At 33.7% G+C, this 21,053-nt stretch overlaps 1 protein-coding gene across 4 annotated transcripts in view; it reads right to left on the reverse strand.

The window, feature by feature from the left end:
• Positions 1–1,257: 1,257 nt before the first annotated feature.
• Positions 1,258–21,053, reverse strand: part of LOC108739190 (neuroglobin-like) — a 219,567-nt gene continuing 199,771 nt past the window's right edge. For all 4 annotated transcript variants that reach the window (XM_025973666.1, XM_025973662.1, XM_025973663.1 and 1 more), the window contains one exon: positions 1,258–2,161. In XM_025973666.1, coding sequence (XP_025829451.1) covers positions 1,988–2,161 — 174 coding nt within the window. In that variant the 3' untranslated portion in view covers positions 1,258–1,987. The remainder of the gene's footprint in view (positions 2,162–21,053) is intronic.

Genomic DNA, 21,053 nt, shown 5'->3' on the forward strand with positions numbered 1-21,053 from the left:
ATGGTTATTGTGGGTTATCCCTAAGAGATAAACATATACCATCCTGACTTTTTGTAGACCTTTTTGAGGTGTACAATACTGTAGCATATTATTTTGATCTATCTCGTAGGGTTCAGCCAGCGTTTGCAATGTAAGTGAAAAAAAATGTGTTTATTTACGACATCACATTGCAAACCTCTAAAATTATCAATGTTTCTCTACTAATATTATGCATGTATTATACATATAAACCTTCTTCTTGAATTATTCTATCTATTAAAAAAAACGAATTAAAATCCGTTGCGTAGTTTTAAAGATATAAGCATACATAGGGACAGACAGCGGGGGAAATGCGTTGCATGATTTCGTTACATATTAGCAACTCGCATGAAACGAACTTACCCTACCGTGCGTAAAGAAGTGTCACTTTAATAAGGTATCATAAGAAAGAGTAGGAGGACAGGGGTTATAGAAATAAATAAAAAATAGGCGAGATAGGTTAGGATTCCTTTTTAGAGGAGCTAGTTAGAGACATATTAGAAGATGAAACATGGGTTAATAGGAGCAAAAGTGGACTACTGTTCGCAAACAATTAATGCTGTAGGTTGCTCAAGTTTTCGAGAAAGGGGAAGATGCGGAAGGGGATGTGAAGTGAAGGTTCAACTTCTTCTTCGGACTGAAGACCTTATGATGTTGATAATAATGAAAAAATGGCTTCAAATCATGTGGCATTTTTCAAAAGATAAAGCTATCCATTGATGATTACACGTAATAGAATCCTTGCATTCGATTCTCAATTTGCGCGTAGTGTTTACTAAGAGACTACTTAATACGGCTATAACTTCGTGAACACGGAACAAGTATATATTTAATGGTGTACAAAGAACTTGTTAAGCAAGATTTAAACGTTTTTATTGTTTTGATGTAAGTATTCATGCACGTAAACGTAAAGATTGTGAGAATGATACTGCAGAATTACATTTTTTGAAGGTAATAGGGACATACCCGAATAGGTACTTATATTGCGTAAGAACAGTTTATATTCTTGGTGAGTAGTTTATCAAAACTATCAAACATGGATTACGATTTCGAAGGTTTTTGTTCTAGTCAACACACCAAAGGCAGTCACGATAAATTCCTGACTAAACAGAAATTGTTCCGCAAAAGGAAGATGGTATAACGTTAGACTGCAGGCAGTATATTGTAGTTAGCTATAAATGACAGTAAATGATGATATATTGCCTGTCCTGTAGGTGCATTATTTTTTTTTTAATGATCTGACTACCAATTTATTTTAACTGACCAATTATATTAAATATGTTATATGCCTTTCATTATTTATTTTATAAGAAATGATGTAATTGACCTATTTTGACCATTTTCTGATCTTTAAGGTGGTATAGTTGTTTTTTTTAATCCCATAAAATGGGAGAAGTGTTACGATAGCAGAGCCTTATCAATTCCTCTAGAAAAAGGATCAGAAGGGATGTCGCGAGACAACAAATATGGCATTCATTACATTGTTTGCATCTATCACTGTAACTAATTATAAAAAAATAAATAGGTATTTACACGCTTAAAAATTGACACATATTGACAAGGTTCTTTTTACAGGCACAAATTATCAAAAATTCAGAAGTGGTCTGCATTTGTGAATAGGTAATGTAAATTATTAGAAAATATTTTTCATTTTTCATTTTTTGTTTTTCCACTGTACCATCTGATGTGTGGTATTCATAAATAAGGAATGTCAATGAAATTATTTACTGCTACGAAAGATAATTACCTTTTAACCATTTACTGTAATAGTTACTGGCGTGTTCACTTCTGATTTTTTGACATTCTGCAACTTAGATGACCAATACAGGTGGTCTGGAAGGGTCGATGTTCTTCATTAAATGAATATAACCGAATTTAGTCCGACCCTGATCATTAACTATGGGCGTTGTTCAGTTTTGGACACTGTTACAACATTATAATACAATAATAATAATTGTAATAATTATTATTAGGTAGTTGTTTGTGCTGGTTTTCTAGCAGACGAACTCTCCCCATTGTTGTACCCGTCAACTAGCGTGTCGAGTATGAATTTGATGGTGATTTTGTAAATGTTTTCGACGTTTTCCGTATATCGATCGCCCAGTGTTTGCTCAACAGCGGTTAAGAAGGGCGTTTCAATTTTCTGAAATAAAAAGTAAGGATGAGTTAGACATCACAAATAGAATTAAAATTATAATCACACAGTAAAAAACAACTAATTTCATTAGTTGGACGTACGAGCAGGGCATATCGTACATGAAAAATTTTAAAATGTGTATGGAGAAGTGTGAGTAAAATAGCTTACTAAGGTAAAATGGGATACCGTTGTTAGTCATACAGAGATAAGGCAAAATGTTTACCGAAGGTAGAAATTACACATTTCTTTGTCTACTTATCTTAAAATGTATTGACAAGACGGTATTGTATGAGAACTAATAAAAATAAAGCAAAAATATTGGTATGTAAGTANCTTTTTTGTCATTGGACAATACAAACCGGCCGGTACCGCCGCAACCGCTACGGCCTTGCATTTTAAGTCTGTAATATCTTCGAAAATATTCATTTAAATTACATGCTGTAAAGAGCCATATTGATCTATACTAAATGCACAATGTATTTAAAAGTATTTACTTGGATAAGGATTAATCCTGTATTGCTTAAAAAGCCATTATTTCTCGTAAAAAGTAAAGGATAAAAAATGGTTATTGTGGGTTATCCCTAAGAGATAAACATATACCATCCTGACTTTTTGTAGACCTTTTTGAGGTGTACAATACTGTAGCATATTATTTTGATCTATCTCGTAGGGTTCAGCCAGCGTTTGCAATGTAAGTGAAAAAAAATGTGTTTATTTACGACATCACATTGCAAACCTCTAAAATTATCAATGTTTCTCTACTAATATTATGCATGTATTATACATATAAACCTTCTTCTTGAATTATTCTATCTATTAAAAAAAACGAATTAAAATCCGTTGCGTAGTTTTAAAGATATAAGCATACATAGGGACAGACAGCGGGGGAAATGCGTTGCATGATTTCGTTACATATTAGCAACTCGCATGAAACGAACTTACCCTACCGTGCGTAAAGAAGTGTCACTTTAATAAGGTATCATAAGAAAGAGTAGGAGGACAGGGGTTATAGAAATAAATAAAAAATAGGCGAGATAGGTTAGGATTCCTTTTTAGAGGAGCTAGTTAGAGACATATTAGAAGATGAAACATGGGTTAATAGGAGCAAAAGTGGACTACTGTTCGCAAACAATTAATGCTGTAGGTTGCTCAAGTTTTCGAGAAAGGGGAAGATGCGGAAGGGGATGTGAAGTGAAGGTTCAACTTCTTCTTCGGACTGAAGACCTTATGATGTTGATAATAATGAAAAAATGGCTTCAAATCATGTGGCATTTTTCAAAAGATAAAGCTATCCATTGATGATTACACGTAATAGAATCCTTGCATTCGATTCTCAATTTGCGGGTAGTGTTTACTAAGAGACTACATCTATTAATAATGTTAATAATACTTACTTAATGCGGCTATAACTTCGTGAACACGGAACAAGTATATATTTAATGGTATACAAAGAACTTGTTAGGCAAGATTTAAACGTTTTTATTGTTTTGATGTAAGTATTCATGCACGTAAACGTAAAGATTTTGAGAATGATACTGCAGAATTACATTTTTTGAAGGTAATAGGGACATACCCGAATAGGTACTTATATTGCGTAAGAACAGTTTATATTCTTGGTGAGTAGTTTATCGAAACTATCAAACATGGATTACGATTTCGAAGGTTTTTGTTCTAGTCAACACACTAAAGGCAGTCACGATAAATTCCTGACTAAACAGAAATTGTTCCGCAAAAGGAAGATGGTATAACGTTAGACTGCAGGCAGTATATTGTAGTTAGCTATAAATGACAGTAAATGATGATATATTGCCTGCAACATATGTACATTGGAAATGTAGGTACATAGTTCCATCGGTTTTAGAGGTTAATCGGTATCCGCGAATTTAAGCGGCATTGTGGATGAAACTGGGTATACCATTTTAATTGAATATTAACTATAATTAACGAGTATTTTGTATATAAACGTTCTTACTGCAGCCATAGTAGCAAAAAAATAAGTGGATTTAAAAACAGAAGTAAAAAAAGGAAAAATGAATCTAAGCTGATAACTAAGGTAAAAAAGGAGTAAGGTGTCAAGTATTTCTAACTGACGCTGCCCTGATTCTGGTCTATAGGCCAGTCCATATCCAACATCGGGGATGGAAGGACCTCTGAAGAAGAACGCCACCCGTGCTAGCGAAACGTTAGGAAGTAACTCCAACTTTAGATTTAATCGGTTTAATATTTAGGTAAATTTTCCTTTTTCATATTCTCCGCGCATAAGTTGTTGAAGGTTTTAAATTTAAATTCTAAAATATATCAGTTCAATATGTTGTAGTTGTATAGTAGTTTACAAATAGAATTTTTTATTTTTTTGGACATTTTTATTACTTCATGAAGGTGTTTCGATTATTGCCTTTAGAAATAATTATATCTTGATAAATACAAGCAAGCGAAAACATTGACACAATAGAAACAGAAGAATGCAGTGCTTTTTTTCGGTAATGTTTTTGTAGAAAATTATTAACAACAAAATTGTCAACCGTTTTATGCAGAAGATTAAAAATGTCTGCAATTGCTTGATGGTATCATATAGTATACATAAATGACAGTAAATGATGATATATTGCCTGCAACATATGTACATTGGAAATGTAGGTACATAGTTCCATCGGTTTTAGAGGTTAATCGGTATCCGCGAATTTAAGCGGCATTGTGGATGAAACTGGGTATACCATTTTAATTGAATATTAACTATAATTAACGAGTATTTTGTATATAAACGTTCTTACTGCAGCCATAGTAGCAAAAAAATAAGTGGATTTAAAAACAGAAGTAAAAAAAGGAAAAATGAATCTAAGCTGATAACTAAGGTAAAAAAGGAGTAAGGTGTCAAGTATTTCTAACTGATGCAGCCCTGATTCTGGTCTATAGGCCAGTCCATATCCAACATCGGGGATGGAAGGACCTCTGAAGAAGAACGCCACCCGTGCTAGCGAAACGTTAGGAAGTAACTCCAACTTTAGATTTAATTGGTTTAATATTTAGGTAAATTTTCCTTTTTCGACGTTTTCCGTATATCGGTCGCCCAGTGTTTGCTCAACAGCGGTTAAGAAGGGCGTTTCAATTTTCTGAAATAAAAAGTAAGGATGAGTTAGACATCACAAATAGAATTAAAATTATAATCACACAGTAAAAAACAACTAATTTCATTAGTTGGACGTACGAGCAGGGCATATCGTACATGAAAAATTTTAAAATGTGTATGGGGAAGTGTGAGTAAAATAGCTTACTAAGGTAAAATGGGATACCGTTGTTAGTCATACAGAGATAAGGCAAAATGTTTACCGAAGGTAGAAATTACACATTTCTTTGTCTACTTATCTTAAAATGTATTGACAAGACGGTATTGTATGAGAACTAATAAAAATAAAGCAAAAATATTGGTATGTAAGTAATGTAATAATGAGTTTAGAGCTAATATAAAAAATAGAAGATGATAAACTAGAGATAAAGTGGTTAATTTTCAAGATCAGTTGATTCAAAAACAGTGTAAGTTTCAAGCACGGAAAATAAAAGGTTAGAAGCGTTGAGGAAGATGTTAAAAGTACCGTGGATAGAAAAGGTTATAAAAAAAAATACAACGTGTAATTAATTACACAACACGCTACTGAAGTGAAACTTCTTCAAACACACAAACATACCGGGATAGGGGTTAAGGAATTGGTTTAATGGTATTATTTGTACACTATGCTTCGCACGGGTGCAATGCTGATAGTAAATATACTATAGAATGTNAGTGAAGGTTCAACTTCTTCTTCGGACTGAAGACCTTATGATGTTGATAATAATGAAAAAATGGCTTCAAATCATGTGGCATTTTTCAAAAGATAAAGCTATCCATTGATGATTACACGTAATAGAATCCTTGCATTCGATTCTCAATTTGCGGGTAGTGTTTACTAAGAGACTACATCTATTAATAATGTTAATAATACTTACTTAATGCGGCTATAACTTCGTGAACACGGAACAAGTATATATTTAATGGTATACAAAGAACTTGTTAGGCAAGATTTAAACGTTTTTATTGTTTTGATGTAAGTATTCATGCACGTAAACGTAAAGATTTTGAGAATGATACTGCAGAATTACATTTTTTGAAGGTAATAGGGACATACCCGAATAGGTACTTATATTGCGTAAGAACAGTTTATATTCTTGGTGAGTAGTTTATCGAAACTATCAAACATGGATTACGATTTCGAAGGTTTTTGTTCTAGTCAACACACTAAAGGCAGTCACGATAAATTCCTGACTAAACAGAAATTGTTCCGCAAAAGGAAGATGGTATAACGTTAGACTGCAGGCAGTATATTGTAGTTAGCTATAAATGACAGTAAATGATGATATATTGCCTGCAACATATGTACATTGGAAATGTAGGTACATAGTTCCATCGGTTTTAGAGGTTAATCGGTATCCGCGAATTTAAGCGGCATTGTGGATGAAACTGGGTATACCATTTTAATTGAATATTAACTATAATTAACGAGTATTTTGTATATAAACGTTCTTACTGCAGCCATAGTAGCAAAAAAATAAGTGGATTTAAAAACAGAAGTAAAAAAAGGAAAAATGAATCTAAGCTGATAACTAAGGTAAAAAAGGAGTAAGGTGTCAAGTATTTCTAACTGACGCTGCCCTGATTCTGGTCTATAGGCCAGTCCATATCCAACATCGGGGATGGAAGGACCTCTGAAGAAGAACGCCACCCGTGCTAGCGAAACGTTAGGAAGTAACTCCAACTTTAGATTTAATCGGTTTAATATTTAGGTAAATTTTCCTTTTTCATATTCTCCGCGCATAAGTTGTTGAAGGTTTTAAATTTAAATTCTAAAATATATCAGTTCAATATGTTGTAGTTGTATAGTAGTTTACAAATAGAATTTTTTATTTTTTTGGACATTTTTATTACTTCATGAAGGTGTTTCGATTATTGCCTTTAGAAATAATTATATCTTGATAAATACAAGCAAGCGAAAACATTGACACAATAGAAACAGAAGAATGCAGTGCTTTTTTTCGGTAATGTTTTTGTAGAAAATTATTAACAACAAAATTGTCAACCGTTTTATGCAGAAGATTAAAAATGTCTGCAATTGCTTGATGGTATCATATAGTATACACGATTAATTCCTGAAAGAAGCTTACTGCTAAATTAACTTTAAAAAAGTAACTGCCTTTCACTGAGATTTTATTTCTTTTCTAACAACCATTCAACATGCTTTACGTTCTTGGTTTGTTTTTCGTGGATCGTAATAAAAATGATTAAGTCATTTTAAACTGGTTCTTACGTTTACATTTTTATCAACATTATTCAATTTTTTCGTGTAACAAACGTTTTTTAATCATTCTTTTGGGACTTAAATAAAAATGCAACTTATCACACAAAAATATGTAAATGTAAGAAAGAATTCTTTGCAAATTTAAAAGGTTCCTGAAATTGGACACCAATATTTTATCTAAAATTAAGAACTCTATTGGTCGCTTCATAGATTCTATATAAGTCAATAAGTTTTCAAATCACAAGTTCTTTTTCCCCCTATCAGTCACTGTGAGCTCGAAACTGTTTTGTGTTAAAAATTGTTTGAAAAATTAAACTTAATTGAATTGTTTGTAAATAAGTATGCAACACATCGTACACTTCAGCATAAGAAATTGCTGATACTAACTTTCATTTACGTAATACTACTTTGCCTTGTGCTGACAGCACTAATAATTTCTTCTATATATAATAGTAATCGGGTTCCTAATTTTTAATATGACATTTTATGAAACTTATCTTATCGAAAATGAGGTTCCTAATCTATTTCTTCAAACACATTGTACAAATTACTCATTCTTATCCTAATTACTGTCTTAATCATCAATAAGCACGTAAGTACATAATATTATTTTATTACACTTCCATAATACGCTGTACGCTATTTTCCTTTTATAATAAAGAGGAAAATAGCGTTTTGTATTTTCACATAGTAAGTATTACAGTGTTTCAGCCAGGGTAATTACTTTATGTATTTATATTATGTTATAATGTTTTACCTATCTGTGGTTCTAGCGTAATATATTTGTGACGTAATTTTTGGGAGCTATCTCCACTCGCGAGACAAAATTATGGAATTACCTGACTATCAAGACGTCTCATGAAAGGATGAAAACGCCTTAGTAGACCATTGGATAGAGATTTCATTATGGAATAATTGCTTTAAAAGGGTTTTATGATTACATATGGTAGTTCGGTCCCTTAAAATGATAAAACCACAACCCTTTTTAAGGATTGCAGTTTTTGGTATTCTTAGAAAAAGGAACCCCTTTTAATTTTCTCTAACGAAGAATTCGAAAGCGAAGCAATTTTCAAGATTTTTTTAAGACGATTACCTTTTTTTATAAAATTAGATTTTCTATCGAAATACATTCTTTAATTTTCTTTTTACAATTTTTAGTACCCAACAAAGGAAGAAAAAGTAGGGAAAGAGTGACGAAAAATTAGAAGAAGTGACCGATTTTAGGTATCTAGGAAGTCAGATAAGTCATAAGTCAGGACGGAAGGAGTACTAGGGATATAAAGCAGAGGATAGCGCAGGGTCGAGTCGCCTTCAATAAAAAGAAGTCACTTCTAGGTTGGCGAACGGTTAATTTAGAAATTCGAAAATGGTTGTTAAAGGTGTATGTTTAGAGCGCTGTGCTGTACGGGTGCGAAACATGGACAGTGGGCGCGGCGGAAAAGAAAAGGTTAGAAGCGTTCGAAATGTGGTGTTATAAGAACGCAACTCGTGCTAGCGAAACGTTAGGAAGTAACTCCAACTGACGACGGCCTTTAGACTCGAGTCAGGACAGCATTAGCCCACCACCTAATTGCGAAAACCTTTATCAATTTGTCGAACACTGATTCTGAAATGCATTTATTACAACAATTCATATGTAGCAGTGCTAATTTTTATTGCATAGAAAAATAATTTCCATGTGAACTAGTTTTAACAACAAATTTGTGGAAATATCACAAATCGAAAACTATCAATAATTAATGAAATATGTTGGTACTCATTAATTTAGAAATTCGAAAATGGTTGTTAAAGGTGTATGTTTAGAGCGCTGTCCTGTACGGGTGCGAAACATGGACAGTGGGCGCGGCGGAAAAGAAAAGGTTAGAAGCGTTCGAAATGTGGTGTTATAGGCGGAGGATATCGTGGGTAGAAAAGGTTAGAAATGAAGAGGTATTAGTCAATAAGAAATAGGCGAGATAGTTTAGTAGGACACCTTCTCAGGTACGAAGGTCTAATTTGAAAAACAAATGCTCCTTTTCTTGTTTTTTTTTTTCATTAAATCGCCTATAACTTTTTTCCTGGGCAATTTAGGTATATAAATGTTTATAGAAAGGTAGCCCTTGAAAAAAAAACACATTTTTCTTCTTTTATTCTTTTTTCGTGCAATATCTAGGATTTTTAAATAAAAATCTTTTGATGTCTGTTTAAATGTCCGTATTCGGTCGTCCCCTAACTGAAGTGCCATATACTAAGATCTAACATTGAACGTGACATTCTCCTATAGGAGACAAAATGCAGCTCATGAGTTCTCAATCTAATATTTCCCTTTTTTGTAAATTAAACCGAAAGCCATTCAAATGCATTTCAGTATTAATTTTTCTGAGTTTAAAAGTATTTCTAGATATTTTTCTTCACTTGAAGTCGGGCAGTATCAATTCCATATTTTGTTCTTATACCAAGGAATATAAGTAGTAAAGGCAGGCTTGGATGATGATTTTTGTTGGTTCCGCAGTTCTCCAGTACAGACAACAGCGTGTATGAGTTCAGCTGTTTGAGTAAAAATTGATTATTTATCATCCATCAGCCATGATAATTGTTTTCTAATAAAAATAACCGTCAATGTTGTGTTAATGACAACTGATAAGTTCAAAATCTGGCAGGTTCTATAATTTGCTTACTAAGAAATTAATATATGAAAAACACTTTCAATTTCCTAGTGGTTAATATTAAATATTAATTATTAATGTGAAAATTCATTCTTACCTTTTATCCACTACAAATTACCTCAACTTAATGAGAGAAATGATAAAAATTAAGAATAAATTTTCACATTAATAAGAAATTAATCTCGTTTAATAAATGTATTGCACTTAAAGAATACTATTATAAAAGCAAAAAATTTTGATTACTGCATGTTTTGCTTAAAAATAAATAACATAATTTTTATTCAAAGATGCAAGTACTAAAGATATCAGAAACAAGGAATAGGAAGCGTATTAACGTATTTTATTCTGAGCAGATATTTTTTGTTGCTATTGTTACGACTTAAAATCGTGAAAAATTACGTAAGACGCATTAGATATGCAAATAAATCTCTGCCTACAGCAGTTACCGTTAATTCACTTCACTAACGTTAAGGAAATGTGAGTGCAGTTGAAGAAAGGTCCGTCTTACATAAATTGCGAAAATACATTGTCAAATATCATACAACGTTAAAGACGATTACGAGAAAGACGTCGCAATTTTTCTTAAAACTTAATTTGTTTTTAGAAACAACTCAACCATGGATCGCTACAGTGGACTGTAACTTACAATAAAAGTATCACACGGCAAACAATTTAAGGAATTTCGAATAGTAATTTTGCCAAACTTGATCTTTCTTTTTTTTTTGTAGACCAGTCGCAGCAGTGAACAGTTGAACACAAATTATGTCAAAGGTTCGTAATTTTTAACCGCTTATATATTTTTCGAGATATTTAGTAGTGAAAATGTGGGGTTAAAACCACAGGAAGTACCTAATACACATGTTATAGTATCTAAAGGGATTACCCCTGCTTACAGTGAAATCACGAGCAGTATTTTCTCAAAATGTTGGTTTCAACGAAGCAAATGAAACTCGATATAAAACACTATATACGAACTTTATTTACAAATGAATTATTAACTATGCAGTAACGGATTACAACTACAGGCAACGAAGTAAATATGAATTAAAAACGTAAGTTAACAAGAACCAAAACGTAACTAACTCTAAATTATATGACAAAATCAAAAATTGTTCTGATGCCACCACCAATACCTGGTATGCAACAAAAGAATACGGGCCAGAAGCCAATAAGGTATGACTCTACCTCGAGCTATCAAATTTCTGTAACGTGCATACAATTGAAGAGCATCGATAATAAAATTAACAAAGGTGGTTGCCGTCGAAGACATTCGCAGAACCTGACCATTGGGACCAAATCGGCCTATTATTGTTTGCAAAAGAACATTCAACAGATATTTCACTATCTTGTATACATTTGAAACAGGTGCAAATTCCTACCTGGGACCTTAGATTTCCGTAGTACTCATTGGTAAACCATCTGAGGTTCATGGGATTGCTAATACCTTCTCTTACCCCTTGGCACCCATGTCTATCGGGCTATTTCCGCCCCCATTTATAATGTAAAATGGGCGAACCCCCTTTCGCGAATCTCTTTCACACATCAGTTAATAATGTTCAGGCCTTTTCCTAGATCTAGTTGCTGGTGGACGTCGTGTGGCCCAGAGCCGGGTAAAGTCAGCTCATACTCTCCCGAGTGCTCATCAGGTATAACCGAGGAGCTCGTCATTGCTCCTGCGAGTGAGATGATTCTTTCCATTTCTTATGCCTTCCATTTCGTAGATAAGTCCCCTCTTCCGTAGCCGAATCCAACTTTATTGCGCTATGGCGCTACCCCTGAGGTACGGGACGATCATTAGAAAAAATAAGTTGTGAGAGGGGCTTCGCTTGCCTACGGGATGGAGGGACTTACTATAGTAGTAACAGGGAGAAAAAAAAACGCAATAAAGGTTATTATTGCTTACTCTCTCGTACTCATTGAATTGTATGGAGTGACCCAAAGCACCTTCAAGTAGCGGCTCCTATGAAGTTTAAGTTTACCGATGGCCTACCCGCAGGTATACTAGGGTCGATATCGACATTTTAATCGTCTGCTTACGCTACACGCCTGACGATTTGGCTAACGCGTGTGACCAACCTCAGATTCTAGTGCCGTATCAACATCGACACCTGCTCGGCCCCTGCACGTCTACCCATGCTCAAAGGATACTAATTCGAAAAAATGATTTAACAGTGCTGTATGTATTCCCTACAATGCAAAACTGCTGTTAAATAATCATCTTATGAAACTCATTCGTATGTGTGTCGGTTCTTTAGTAACAGAGAAGACTAAAACTTGAATTGTAATGATGTTTTTACATTACATTGGATGGATAAATGAAATCAATTTTCCATTTTATGCTTTTTAACATAAAAAGGTTTGTAAGCAGATTATATTAAAGTTAAAATTACTAAGGTATTAAAATCTGCACAATGTACATACATATGTACATATGTATCTTTGTATATCGATATAAAATGAAGAATTCTACACAGTGTTTTTGCCCAATAAATTAATATTTGATCTCTTTCTCAAATTTAATNGTTCCCGCACGATTGAAACCGTCTAGTATGAAAGGGTGCATTTGGCCACGTAGTCCACTAAGCGAAGATACGATACGGCTACCGTTCATCTGTAGTGGCACTGGACGGCTGCAACGCGATCAAAAATCGTGTCCGTGCCGTAACCGTATAATGTGAAAGACCTCCATACTCTTCATAGGAGACTAAAAATATTTGCCCGTACGATTTATTCCCGCACGAGCGAAAACGTGTAATGTGCAACGAGCCTTACTATAGTAGTAACAGGGAGAAAAAAAAACGCAATAAAGGTTATTATTGCTTACTCTCTCGTACTCATTGAATTGTATGGAGTGACCCAAACCACCTTCAAGTAGCTGCTCCTATGAAGTTTAAGTTTACCGATGGCCTACCCGCAGGTATACTAGGGTCGATATCGACATTTTAATCGTCTGCTGATTTGACGCCTGACGATTTGGCTAACGCGTGTGACCAACCTCAGATTCTAGTGCCGTATCAACATCGACACCTGCTCGGCCCCTGCACGTCTACCCATGCTCAAAGGATACTAATTCGAAAAAATGATTTAACAGTGCTGTATGTATTCCCTACAATGCAAAACTGCTGTTAAATAATCATCTTATGAAACTCATTCGTATGTGTGTCGGTTCTTTAGTAACAGAGAAGACTAAAACTTGAATTGTAATGATGTTTTTACATTACATTGGATGGATAAATGAAATCAATTTTCCATTTTATGCTTTTTAACATAAAAAGGTTTGTAAGCAGATTATATTAAAGTTAAAATTACTAAGGTATTAAAATCTGCACAATGTACATACATATGTACATATGTATCTTTGTATATCGATATAAAATGAAGAATTCTACACAGTGTTTTTGCCCAATAAATTAATATTTGATCTCTTTCTCAAATTTAATTAGTATACGATTTGTACACTCCACAAAATTGTATAATCCACAAAATTACTATTCGATACTGTAAATTCTTAATCATCAAACGACAGAAAGAAGGAATTGATACTTTTTGTCAAGGATAAGCGATAAACCTTACTTCTGTTAATTAAACAGTCCCCTAAAGGTACCTTTTCATCAACTCAATTCAATTTCTTTAACCACTGTCCCGTTAACACGAACGCTAGAACAGTTTACGACCGTATTAAATCACCGTAGTTTATACTTTTTATGTTGTACTCTTGAAGACTAGTAAAAAGTATTTGAAGTTAACCATTGTGAGGCAGGGTGACAATACAAAATTTTATTGGTCGACTAAACTTTTTTTATAGCGTTAATGTAATTAAAGTAGCTATAGCAATGAAACGAAAGAGAATGTGGCAAATATAGTTTATGGATTGAAATCAGAGAACGCTTGCTTAGTTGCAATAATTTGGGAGATAAATTTTGCAAAATTCAAGCATATCTACTACTAGTCCAGTCAAATGAGGGAAATTGTTGAAGAGTACCTTATAATGGAGAAAATGATTGAAACACAGGTCATTTTATCGAAAATTTTGTGAGAAACACGAATATGCAAGCAAAAATTATTTGCCAGGTATAGGGGGGGGGGAATCCGCAAAAATATTTCAAATTAGATTATCCCGCGAAATATGAAAGATATGGAAAAAAAGTTTCAATAAAAGTTTTTCACTGCCATTTTGCAAAAAAAATTATTGATGACTTTTTTCATATCTGTCAAAGAACAAAAGTTCTGCGCACCCAATGGCAAAGAGGCCTCAAAATTTGCGGAAATTTTTAAAAAATTAAAAATAATTATTAAAAATTTCATCGATTCGTAACTTATCTTAATCGGTTAAACTATCTTTTCAGAGAAAAAAAAATTTTTTTATCTATTAGCAGTTGCCATAAAGCATAACACAACGGTTTTAGTGAAACATTACTAGTATTAATTATATTAGCCCAACCTAACCTAACCTAACTGAAAAATAGCTTATTTTTTAAAAAAATATATTAGTGCATCAGTTTCGTTTTATTAATAGCGACTTTGTGAAGCGGCACACATTAGAGTATTACTCTTCATTTTTAATTTTTCAAAAATACTAGACGAGTTTTTTAAATGAAACAATTTTTGGAATAAATTCAAATTTTATAAATTAAAGTAAATAATAGATCACAGTCCATGTTTTAGTCTTAAAACCTATGATTTTATCATAGTGACAAGCGCGTCACTCTTGCATCCTGCGACTTAGTTATCCATTCCGAAGTCTGGAATGAGAGCAGGCAGCAGAGCATAATTTTTTAATGGTTTCCTTGGATCCCATAGGCAAATGCTGGGAGAGTAATAATATAATCTTTCATTTATCTTCTTCATCATCACTCTTTCCTATCCTCAGCTAAACTTCGCATTTCCCTAAAACTAGAACAGCCCACATCCTTAATTATTTGCGAAGAGTAATCTAATCTAGGTCTACCTCTACCCCTCCTAACTCCTGTTTCTGCATCTAATATGTCTCTCACTAGACCTTCATGCCTGAGAAGGTGTCCTACCAACCTATCTCGCCTATTTTTTATTGACTTCCATAGAGTCCTCTGTTCTCCTATTCTTTCCAATACCTCTTCATTTCTAACCTTTTCTACCCACGATATCCTCATCATCCGCCTATAACACCTCATTATTTATTTATCTTCTATCTCAATTTTATTTTAATTTCCTCCATGTCGTATATTTCACCCCAATCACCACTTACCCATTTCTATAATCCCTCAGAAGAGACTAAAAGGACTGCCCGCGCATCAGCTTTGGAAGCTGGTGGGAATAAAATATTTTAAAGGTTTTTGGATTTTTTTTTCGCTCATGTACCTAGCGGCGTTGCCTAAACCTAGAGGTTCAAACCGTTACTTAATATTCGGGAGAACACCTGTTCGATTCTTGATCCATCTACCCTGGTCCAAGTTTATTTTTGTGGTTTCTTTGGATCACATGGGCAAATGTTGAGGTAGTAATAATAATTATCATCATTATCATCATAAAACTGGTTGGATACACATCTCAACTTCTTTCTATTTTGAGTCAATCTTCACATATTTCCAAAAGTCGAGACACCTACATCTACAACTATTCGGTCTACCTCCACTTCTCTTACATACTGTTTCCTTTTCTAGTGTGTTCCTAACTAACCCTTCTGGTCTGAGTAGGTTTCCTACCAACTTTTCTCGCCTATTTCTTATTGATTTCCACTACGTCCTATGCTCTTCTACTGTTTCACACCCATACAGTGTCGTGCTTCACGCATTTACTTTAATTACAGTTTTCTAATTTCAAAATTAACTGATTTTGATCAATTTTTTTTTATTAAAAGCGATCCAACCCTGTGGTATTAGTTGTTTTATGTCTCTGGTGCTTTTCCATACTCAGTTATCTGACTCCCTAAATATCTCAAATCAGCAATTTTTTTTAATTTACCATCTCCTATCTTTATTTTAGTTCTCTACTGTTACACAGCTTACACCTTACGTAATTAATCATCATCATAATTATCATCATCATAAAGTCATCAGTCCTAAGACTGGTTGGACACGCACTTCCACTCTTTCCTATCCTGGGCTAATAACATTTCGTCTGTCTCCTCTTTCTCACACTAAGCACCACTCACCAATTCCCACAATTTCTAAAAGGAGGATGAGAGAACTATCAACCATACCCTCCGAAGTACATTATTTTTTTTTCTTTTACGTTCACTACATCACCTTAAAACTGAAAGTTGCTCATTCTCTACGTTTTTATATTAGCACATGGTTTGACGTACAGGAGTCAAACAATGAAATATTTGCAAGAAATTTTGAATCCTTACATATATCTACCATATTGTTTATGTTAGAATCCAAGGTTAAAATATACACCAATTCTTGGTTTGTTATCACAGTGATTTTAGACTACATTCTCCCTGTCCTACACTAATTTTATTTGTATATGTAAAACATAGTAGTACAAGTAATTCTTAATGGAGATGAAGAGTGAATTTTAATGAAGACACTAAATCAGCTCTTAACTATAATTTGATTACACGGCTTCGCTACCTCCACGAGCTTATTTTCGTCATTGTTCCCAGGTACGTAATTTGGACTTTACTTGTTGCGGTAATGTGACGACAGGAAGTCTGCTAACATGGAGTCCAGCAGCGTCGAGTTCGGGGTCGATTTTCATTAGTGAGCTAGTTCAAAGGATTCAAGCGGCAAAAGCACTAAAGCGGCAGCGTTCAATCTGAAATTGCCAACTAACAAACGGAAAAAGAACACTTTTAAATGTTGTTAAATGGGAAAATGAATAAATAATGTTTCGTAAACAAAGAAAACAGAAAGTTTATTCTTGAGTGAACAATGATGTATTAAAATTGTTTCTGAATAGACCGACTGAATACCGCGAAAATGTACATTATATGTAGCTCATTCGCGAATTTAAAATATGTTGTAGTACGAGGGTGGATTGATAAGTTTCCGGCCTAACCAAGAGATGACGCCACTAGGCCTACCTTGAGGTGACATTCTATAGTACCATCCTTGGATAGCTTGTAGCTATAGTTTCAGCCNAATGTTGTTAAATGGGAAAATGAATAAATAATGTTTCGTCAACAAAGAAAACAGAGAAAGTTTATTCTTAACTGATGCATTAAAATTGTTTCTGAATAGACCGACTGAATACCGCGAAAATGTAAATTATATGTAGCTCATTCGCGAATTTAAAATATGTTGTAGTAGCTGATTCAAGAAGTAGAGTTCATAGCCAGATTGTCTAAACAGCACAGGCTTGAAAATATTCAAACCAGACTGAAATATGTATTTAATTAAATATGCTGCTGAATTTAACTTATGTACTTTTGACTGCCATTGCTGTATTTTACATTACATAAACAATTCTGGAAAACTAGAGTCAGACAATAATAGAACGTAAGACTACTTCACGAAACTATCCTAGATGCCTAAAGCCGTTAACCTTTACATAAACGTTTCATTTTCATAGAAATGGATTCGTAAAACATTTTTTGAAAGTTGGCTACACTGAACGGGTAGTTGATCCTCTCAATCTTTGTTCGATACTCAGCAGGAAGGTATTTTCAAAGAGTACTTGTATTTGGTGCCCAACTGAGTTAGGTTCATTAAATATAGGGAAACCAGGGACAAATTTCGACAACAAATATATGGATCGAAATCGTATTGGTAGTTTCGGAAAATTAGTAACTTAGAACTTACATTGTTCTTATTCTTTAATGTTTGACAGTGTAGTGAATGTAATATATTTCTTTTGCTGTTATTGATTGGTGCAGGGACAATGTTATTATGTTATTATATGTAGGAGGTACATACCTGCTAGACATTCTTTTTTATTTAATAGAAACATTTGAATAAAAGTTACAAAACATATAAGTGCAAGTATTAGGGCTAAAGTTCAGAGATTCCAAGGTTTTACTATTATGAAAAAAACATTTGGTTTTCAAATCATATCATTAAATGAAAATGAAATCACCACGGAAAACGAATTTGATTGGTGCTCTAATATGCCCAGAAACTTCCGAATGTATAATTGAAGGGTACAGAACACGTAGTTTATTATTTTGAGTTAATTCGGTTATCCAAAAACCGATAACGATTAGGTTCAAAAATGAAATGACTTCAGGACATTTACATTTAGCTCTTTCCAATAAATACCGATATAAAGCTGTAAATTTTCAATAAAATAATAACCCCAATCGAACAAGTCTACACTTCAACGATTTTTGTTTCATTCACTCACGTGACCTTGTAACCGAAATTCAATAGCATTATTAGAACGCTTCACCAATGAACCGTTGCCTTTCCATCAAAATCACCGATGATCGTTTAAACGAACGAACCTATATATATATAAATGTTCTACCACTCACCGCACACCGCGATATGAAAGCACGATACTACAACAATAGTCAACTAGGTACTTCCTGTAATAATCACCCTCGAACGTCTAGGAACGTAGCTGTCATATGTATCGCACGAACATTACCTACCCGAGAGATTCTCGTTTGTTTTGTCGCTCCGAGCAAAAGAATTGGACTAACGCATCCACGGCATTGTTCTTTTCCGGTTGCAATCTAGACTTGTTAGTGGGGTTTTNGGCAGCGTTCGACATCTGTCTCTCTCCTACTTGAGTGAGCGATGCGTCCGCGTGGACAGCTGCTATACAATAATACATTTCCATTTACCTCCTTCTCTATATCCATACAAAATATGTATCAAACAAATAAAATTAAAATTTTCTTTTGAAAAATGAAACCATTCCATCAGTATTTTCTTATGACGTTGTCACGTTTAACCATCGTCAGTAAACCGACTTTACAGACAACCGATTTTTATTTTATTTTAAGATGAGAACCCAAAAATGTAAAATTAATATGACAGACTCTCATTTATGAATGAGGTGATACAATACCGATTTTTTGTTTTAATTTATGTCATAACCGTAATAACGGTGCTGCATAACGCTCCGAAACTAAATGAGACTGTAAATGTATCCAAATTTATGCATAGCAATAAGCCGGTTATATTTGGGACGATTTATTTCCGTTCAGGTTCATTACACACTTATAATTTGGCTGTATAATTATGCCACAAATTTAGCAAAATGCCATTCTGGAGTACGGAAACGAACTATTCTAAATTGGAAATGACCAAACTACTCTGAACATACAAATATACGCTCCGTCTGATACAGAATTGTTTAAATTTATGAGCGACCATGTACTATTAAATTACTTTCCAGCCAGTTTATAGAATGATTCTGAGGACAGGTCAACCGTGGTTCAACTATTTGGTAGGCCATTGTTTACACGATTACATTGCCGTAGCTTTCGATGAAACGAAGATAAATACACCCAAGGGAGTTGATGCCCCTTTATGGTGCGTATTTATCAGCCCTTTCGTATTAGCGTTACGCTGTACTTCCCCGCTTTAACACGTCATAGGACGACACTAGACACCAGCTAGTGAGAATAATACTGTAGATACAAACCACTTTTAATAGACGATGAATTGCATTCACCAATTTCAGAAATTACAAAAAATGTCATCATCTAAATGTTATAAACACTTTCAGCATCACTCACATTGTACCTTCACAATTATTGTTCAACCATCTCGGACGGGTGAGACGGTCTAGGGACAGTAAAGACTAAAAGTCAGTTTTCATTTTTAGTATCGCGCTCTTATCGTATTCCCGTAGGAAAAATTTCCATTGAACTTCAATGGGAATCAATGGAAAATTTATAATTTCGTTTAAAACCATTTGGCATAAATGGAAAAATAAAATTGTTTCCATTAACAATAATTCCATTAATATTTACATAGGAAAAATTTCCAATGATTTTCAATGGGAACCAATGCAAAATTTATAAATTCTATTTAAAAGCATTAAATGGAAAAACAATTGGGTACCTAAAAATTGAGAAGATCTGGTTTGAGATGAGAAAAACTTGCTGAAGTTAATGTGATTGTCAAAGCAAATTGTAAAAATAATAAACAAGACATTATTCGGAATAATCATTGTCATGTTATTCATACTTTTTTTCGCCGAAAAACCTCAAATTTCATCTTGATTAAAAAGAATGTCATTTAATTACCGCTAACAATAATCAAAGGTAAAAAATAAAGAATTGACACTAGGATTTTCATTGGATTCAGGAATCGAAGTTCCAACGGAACGCAATGGAAATCCCATTGATTTCGGGAATGGAATTTTATGTAATGAAAATTTGCAGTAGGTAATGGTTTGATATTCATAGAATTGTAGTAATATTCATCATATAATTTGCTATTAATTACGTAAAAGATAAAATTTCATTTTTACTTCAAGTGAGGTAATGTCTTCTAGAAAATTCCCGAGTTTTTAACTCCAGAAGAAATTTTGTTTTCCAGCGCTTCTATCACCTACATGTATTTATCTTTATCTTTCAAATGTTTGCGCTCAACAACTTAACAGAAAACTAACTGTATCACACGGATATTAAAAATATGGTTTCCTAAAGAGTACCTACAGTAAACTGAGAACTTTCATATAAGCTACTAATTGTTTTGAATCGTTTCCGCAAGAAAAAACATCATATTTAATATTAATGTGAAAATTCATTTTCGATTTTCCATCCACTACAAACTTTCTCAAGTTAATGAGGAAAATATTTTTGTTGTTGTTGTCACACCCCCAATGAATTTTCACATTAATATTGCATATTAACCACTATTAGTATACTTCGTTTACTTTCTCTAGCGATGTGCCCCTTCCAATGTTTTGGATGAGCGCTGGCAAAATCGTAGGTAGGGAGAAAAAAGCTCATTATACTCTCGACTCTTGTTCATTAAACATACTTTTTCATACAGTACCTGCCAAAAGTTTTGTTCAATCATGAATAGTAGTGCGAGTCGAAAA

This window comes from Agrilus planipennis, unplaced genomic scaffold, assembly GCF_000699045.2.
Source record: "Agrilus planipennis isolate EAB-ADULT unplaced genomic scaffold, Apla_2.0 scaffold58, whole genome shotgun sequence".
Lineage (NCBI taxonomy): Eukaryota > Metazoa > Arthropoda > Insecta > Coleoptera > Buprestidae > Agrilus > Agrilus planipennis.